This window comes from Vigna radiata, chromosome 7 (genome assembly GCF_000741045.1).
Source record: "Vigna radiata var. radiata cultivar VC1973A chromosome 7, Vradiata_ver6, whole genome shotgun sequence".
Classification (NCBI taxonomy): Eukaryota; Viridiplantae; Streptophyta; class Magnoliopsida; order Fabales; family Fabaceae; genus Vigna; species Vigna radiata.
Window position 1 is genome coordinate 26,774,601 of NC_028357.1, and position 7,271 is coordinate 26,781,871.

General features: G+C 44.5%; 1 protein-coding gene across 1 annotated transcript in view; it reads right to left on the minus strand.

The window, feature by feature from the left end:
• The window catches only part of LOC106768296, a 47,418-nt gene extending 40,147 nt beyond the window's left edge, over positions 1–7,271 (minus strand). Inside the window, 2 exon segments of the mRNA XM_022783309.1 lie at positions 6,937–7,061; positions 7,142–7,271. Of these exon segments, the coding sequence (XP_022639030.1) occupies positions 6,937–7,061; positions 7,142–7,262 (246 nt within the window). The 5' untranslated portion in view covers positions 7,263–7,271.

Below are 7,271 nucleotides of genomic sequence, written 5' to 3' on the forward strand. Positions count from 1 at the left end.
AACAAAGGATCTTGGTCTTAAAATAGATTCTAATACCATCTTACAATTTAGGCTTTTAGCATAACTTAATCCTACAAAATGTTATCAAGTACTCATTGCCCCTTATTTGTATAACTTAATTTAGCTATAACATCGGTCAATGTGGGACTAAAACTAAACTACCAGCCTTAAAGTTTCAACAAAGGCAATTCCAAAGAGGCCTCAACTAACGCAAGCACATGTGTGACTGCAATTAATGTGGCTTTCCAATGGTACTCCTATATATCCAAGTCATATGTTCAATAGCGTAGATGGCAATTTAGTGGTGGATAAGGAGATATATTTTTGTTTGGTTGGAAAATTAATTTACCTATCACACACAAAAGCATCTTACAATATCTCCTCTCAAATATTAGGGTAGAATAGAATGATTTTATTGCTAAGAGTACATCAGATATATGTACAAGATTGGAAAGATAATTTTGGAAATGTAATAACAACACTTAANGTGATCAGACCCCTATTATTCAAGGATATAATCAAACCCCTATTATTAAGGGATATAGAGAGATCCTTATTATTTAGTGACATTTACATTATACACCGTAATTATAATTTGCTAAATATGGAATAATAAAACACAATTGTTGGCATCTCCTTATAAGTTCAACTAATAAAATTTATGCACAACCTAAGAGATGTTCATTTACAGGAAACTCAATAGAATTTTACAATATCTCTAAGGAATTCGCATATAGCTAACCATTTGAGACATCAACAACTAACAAAAAATCAATTGCTAAGCACTAAAGCACAACGGAAAAACTCACATTTGCACGCTAGTTATTAAAAGCAGAAGAAACAAACACATAAATATTTCACTGAGCATCTCATACAACTTAATGTAGGAATTAGGCACCAGTAACACCCAAGTCCCAACCAGTGTTCAATGTATCTTAGGAATATTGTTTAATTTAATTATTTCCATGTAAATTTCATTTATATAAACTAAAAACATGTTGCTTATTCAGAAAACTTCTTATTTCTCATTTTTCACAAAGACATACATAAAATCATATTAACGTCCAATATTTGCTCACGGGCAAGTGGAGAAAGAGTTGCTAGCTGAATTACAGGTTAGTGGAGCTACTTGTTGGCCGAGCAAAGTGCTTGATACACGGGCTCAGCAACAAGAAGGGGCCCCAAGGGAGCAAGTGTTGATTGAGTGGTGGGATGGAGGAATAGAGAATGCTACTTGGGAAGATCGAATAGTGATACAGGAACAATTTCCCGACTTTAACCTTGGGGACAAGGTTAATCTTCAAGGGGGGAGTGATGTTAGGGTGTGGAGAGTTTATGAAAGGAAAAGGGGGAAACGGAACACTTAAACTGTAAACAGTTAAGTGAGGGCGGGAAAGGCCCTTTATAAGGACCTTTAATTGTTTTGGTAGNGTAGTTAATGACTTTTGAGTGTATAAACCGGTCTTAGCACCAGGTGGAGGGGGTTATGCTCCTACTGACAGTGTATTCTTGAATTCTTGTTGTGAATACAGAACATTCTTTTCATTCTTTTTCCTTTCTTGTTGATTGAAGAGTAAGAGAGAGTGAGAGCTAGTTAGGAATTCATCCCCGAATCCCTAACAACGTGGTTCGACCTGCCGGATCCTGTGAGGAGGAGATTGAGAGCGATGGAGGGAAGAGTGCAAGCGGTTGAAGGAAAGATGGAACATCTTGGATTGGCTGTTGACGGATTGAAAGCGGAGACCGCCGGACTGAGGGCGGAGACCGTAGCGAACCGTCAAGAATCAATGGTGATGCGTAAAGAAATATGAGAATTTATAAGGGCGATGGGAATGCGTAACAAGCGAGGAGAAGGAGGATCCGATGGGAGCCAAGAATCTGTAAACCATAATGGAGGAAACCAGCGCGTTAATAATGGGGATAGAGAAGGTGAGGGGGAGCAATCGGGAAATCTACCTAATTGGAGACGAAAGGTGGAATTACCTATTTTCGAGGGACTTGACCCCTTGAATTGGATCAGCAGGGCGGAGAAATTTTTCGAAATTCAACGGGTAGCAGAGGAGGAGAAGGTGGAACTGGCGCATATTAGCATGGAGGGTAGCGCCGGATACTGGTTCAAGTTTTGGAAGGATAAGGCGAGTAACCGTACCTGGGAGGGCCTCAAGAAGGCGTTGTTGATCCGTTTCGATAGTCGTCACCAAGGAGGGATTTTTGAGAGGATGGCGGCGATCAAACAAACGTCCACGGTAGAGGAGTACGTGAAGGAGTTTGAAACGTTAGCCAATCAGACGAAGGAGTTTTCTGATAACCATTTGCTGGGTTACTTTTTGGCGGGACTGCGCGAGGAGATGAGGTGCCAGATGAGGCCCTATGACCCGCGTGATCTGATGACAGTGATGAGGATCGCGCGCGACATCGAGGAGGCTCTTTGTGGCCTAGGATTGTTGGGGTGGATTGGTGCCAAGAACCCACCTTTATGGGGACGAACCACCAGCGACGAAGCAGTGGTGGCGAGAACTGAGTCGCAGAGGGGCATGCCGGGGAGGGTCGCTCCGGCGAAAAGTGTGGGGTCGTTAAAACAAGACGGAGTGGCAAGAAATGGGCCAGTGAGAGGTGGCAGTCTTAGCGGAGGAGACAATCGGGGAAGAAACTTTCGCAACCTGCCTTACCCAGAATACTTAAAACGTCGTGAGGAGGGGAGGTGTTTCCGTTGTGGTGAGCCTTTCAGCCCTGGTCACCAGTGCCCGGAGAAGAGTTTGCGGGTGGTGTTGCTGGCGGAAGATAAGGTAGACGAAGCAAAGGGGACCGATGCTGAAACGGCGACTCCATGCATGGAGCTTTCCGCGTTCTCGGCCGGGGGAAGAGACGTTCTGATACTGGTCGACAATGGGGCCAGTCACAATTTCATAAGTAAGAGGTTGGTGGAAGAATTACAGCTTGAGATGAAGGACACTCGTCCCTACCAGGTGAGTTTGGGAGACAGCCATAAGAAGGAGGCCAGAGGATGTTGTCCGAAGGTGAAAGTTGACATGGGTGGAGTGGAGATCGAGGAAAGATTTTACCTTTTCGAGCTAGGAGGGGTGGATATGATATTAGGAGTTGCATGGTTGGCCAAGCTAGGGGAGATCACTCTCAACTGGCAAGACTCGACAATGGCATTCGGACATGCAGGGAAGAGGGTGGTCGTCAGGGGCGACCCGGCGTTGGAACGGAGGGTAGTTGAGCCAGAAAAATTGTTGAAGCTGAGTGAGGTCGAAGCATGGGCTTTGGTCTGGAGTGAGGAGTGTGAAGTGAGTGAAGAGGAAGAGATTACAAAGGAACAAAAGGAGGAGCTGGAGGGAATTATTGGACATTATGCAAGGGTATTTCGGGAAGCACAGGGCTTGCCACCTAATAGAAAGCAGGAGCATCAGATTGTCTTGAAAGAGGGCACAGACCCAGTGAATGTGCGGCCCTACTGCTACCCACATGTCATGAAGACAGAAACTGAACGCCAGGTGTCGGAGATGTTACATGCGGGAGTTATAAGACCGAGCAGAAGTCCATATTCAAGCCCCGTCATCCTCGTTAAGAAAAAAGACGGTAGTTGGAGGTTTTGCATAGACTACCGGGCATTGAACAGGGCCACCGTCCCCAACAAATTTCCAATTCCAGTCATTGAAGAGTTGCTGGACGAGCTCTATGGCGCACGTTATTTCTCGAAGGTGGACCTCAAGGCCGGTTACCACCAGATCAGGATGGGCGAAGCAGATTTGCAGAAAACGGCATTCCGAACACATTCGGGGCATTACGAATTTCTGGTAATGCCATTCGGCCTCACCAATGCTCCTGCCACCTTCCAACACGCCATGAATGATCTATTCAGGCCCTGTTTGCGAAAGTACGTGCTCGTTTTTTTCGATGACATTCTCATCTACAGCACCACGTGGGAGGAACACATGGAGCATGTGAAAAAAGTGTTGGACCGACTGCAGCAGCAGAGTTGGGTGGTCAATAGGAAGAAGAACGAGTTCGGACAAAGGTCAATTCAATACTTGGGCCATGTCATCACGGCAGAAGGGGTCAAAATGGATAAGGAAAAGGTGGAGGTGGTCGCTGCTTGGGGAGAACCCAGAACGCTGAAAGCTCTGAGGGGGTTTCTGGGTTTGACAGGGTATTACCGGAGGTTCGTCAGAGACTACGGAAAAATAGCAAAGCCCCTTACAGAGATGTTGAAAAAGGGGAACTTTGTGTGGACCGAGGCTGCCAGGGAAGCAATGGGGAGACTGAAGAAAGCTGTGACGACGGCGTCGGTGCTGGCGTTGCCGGATTTTACGAAGCCATTCTCGGTGGAGTGTGACACATCTGGTGGAGGCATTGGGGCGGTGCTATCACAAGGACAAAGACCGATCGCTTACTACAGCAAGGCGTTATCTGGTGCGAGTCAAGGAAAAGCGATCTACGAAAAGGAGCTCATGGCGGTGGCGATGGCGGTACAACACTGGCAACCCTATCTGCTAGGGCGAAAGTTCATTGTGTACACGGATCAAAAGAGTTTACGATTCTTGTTGGAACAAAGGGTGACGACGCAGGCCCAGCAACATTGGATAGCGAAACTACTGGGCTATGATTTCGACATAGCCTACAGAACAGGGGCCTCGAACCGGGTTGCAGATGCTTTATCCCGTAGAGAAGGGGGAGATCTGGATGAAGAAGGTGACGCCGGAGGAAAGGTAGTAGAAGCTGACCTAATGGGGGTAGTGCGACCCTATTGGAGAGATTTCCAAGACATAATCAAGGAGGTGGAGGAAGACGGAGAATTGAAGAAGATTAAAGAGGACATTGAAACAGATCCGAATAAACACCCTGCTTACACTATGGAGAACGGGCGTTTGCACTACAAAGGACAATTAGTCATTGCTGCCAAATCGGAGTGGGTTCCAAAATTGTTAGCCGAATTTCATACTACCCCAACAAGGGGACATTCTGGCGTTTATCGAACAAATAAAAGGATAGCTCAATCGCTATTCTGGATTGGAATGAAAAGGAGCGTGACAGAGTATGTGGGCCGATGCTTAGTATGTCAGCAAAACAAGTATCTTGCATCATCACCCCAAGGTCTCTTATAGCCATTGCCAATTCCTGAAGCAGTTTGGGAGGACATTAGCATGGACTTTATTGTGAGACTTCCGAAATCAAGAGGGCATGACGCCATACTCGTGGTGGTGGACCGATTAAGCAAGTATGGGCATTTCCTCCCTCTCAGGCACCCTTACACCGCGAGGACCGTAGCAGAAACAATTGTGAAGGAGGTAGTAAAGTTGCATGGAATTCCCAAAACGATAGTAAGCGATCGCGACCCCTTGTTTCTCAGCTTATTTTGGAAAGAGATGTTCAAGATGCAAGGAACCCACCTCCAAATGAGCACCGCCTACCACCCCGAGACTGATGGACAAACTGAGGTACTTAATCGCATTCTTGAAGGGTATTTACGTTGTTTTTGTTCGGAACAGCCAAAGAGCTGGTTTTTTGTCCTTCCCTGGGCCGAGTACTGGTATAACACCAGCTACCAAGGATCGGCTAAGTGTACGCCTTTTGAAGTGGCTTATGGCAGAGCACCACCAGCGCTAACCCAATTCATTCCCAGGGAAACTATGGTGGAGGCTGTAGCACAAGAGTTGCAGACGAGGGATGAAGCGTTACAGCAGCTCCGTTTCCATTTATCAAGGGCGCAAGATCTGATGGTGAAGCACGCGAACCGTAAGAGGAAACCGGTGTCAATCAAGGTGGACGATTAGGTGTATTTAAAAGTTAGACCGCACCGACAGGCTTCTATGCAAATGGGATTACACCCAAAGTTGACAGCTCGGTATTATGGGCCCTTTAAGGTAATGCAGAAGATAGGCGAGGTGGCATTTAAACTACAATTGCCAGAAAATGCTAGAATCCACCCCGTGTTCCATGCATCACAATTAAAAGTAGCCATCGGTACGAAGCAAGTGGAGAAAGAGTTGCCAGCTGAATTACAGGTTAGTGGACCTACTTGTTGGCCGAGCAGAGTGCTTGATACACGGGCTCAACAACAAGAAGGGGCCCCAAGGGAGCAAGTGTTGATTGAGTGGCAGGATGGAGGAATAGAGAATGCTACTTGGGAAGATCGAATAGTGGATACAGGAACAATTTCCCGACTTTAACCTTGGGGACAAGGTTAATCTTCAAGGGGGGAGTGATGTTAGGGTGTGGAGAGTTTATGAAAGGAAAAGGGGGAAACGGAACACTTAAACTGTAAACAGTTAAGTGAGGGCGNATCTTCAAGGGGGGAGTGATGTTAGGGTGTGGAGAGTTTATGAAAGGAAAAGGGGGAAACGGAACACTTAAACTGTAAACAGTTAAGTGAGGGCGAGAAAGGCCCTTTATAAGGACCTTTAATTGTTTTGGTTGAGTAGTTAATGACTTTTGAGTGTATAAACCGGTCTTAGCACCAGGTGGAGGGGGTTATGCTTCTACTGACAGTGTATTCTTGAATTCTTGTTGTGAATACAGATAATTCTTTTCATTCTTTTTCCTTTCTTGTTGATTGAAGAGTAAGAGAGAGTGAGAGCTAGTTAGGAATTCATCCCCGAATCCCTAACAGTTTTGCTCTTCTACATTGAGAAATNAAGGGTGTAACAACCCTTGATTTTAAGTGTTAGTTTAAGTTTATTTAATAGAAATTAAAGGTGGAAACACTTTTTTTTCTAATTTTACCGTAGTTAAATCCAAACTATAAACTCCAACGCATTTAAGACCCTAAAATTACTTCATATTTTAAAAACATAATTAAATGTTTGACAAGAAATCAAAAAATTATAATTGAAAGAGGAATATCTGCAAAATTTATAGCAACTAAGAGATAGAGCAGAAGATTGAAAAATGAATTAAAAGAAAATAGAAAGATATTTTAAACATAATTCTTACCCTGAAAAGAGCCCTTTCTCCTACCAGAGAATAATGAATGACACCACCTACTCTGAAAGTCTTTTCTTCACCTTCAACTGTAAAATACATGTGTTGGTTGACATCCTGGATAGCAACAATTGCCCCTACACAAAATCATTGCTAATTACAATTGAAATTTCACGAATGACTATAAACAGATAACATATAGCTNGAGCCTGAGTACCATCAGGAATCATTGCTTCCAAACAATTGTCAACTTCATGGCTAGAAGACCAATCATTTTTCTCCAATTTTTTTATTGTATTCTGACTAGATATCTCAGAGAGTGAGGAGGACATTGACATAATTGTCTA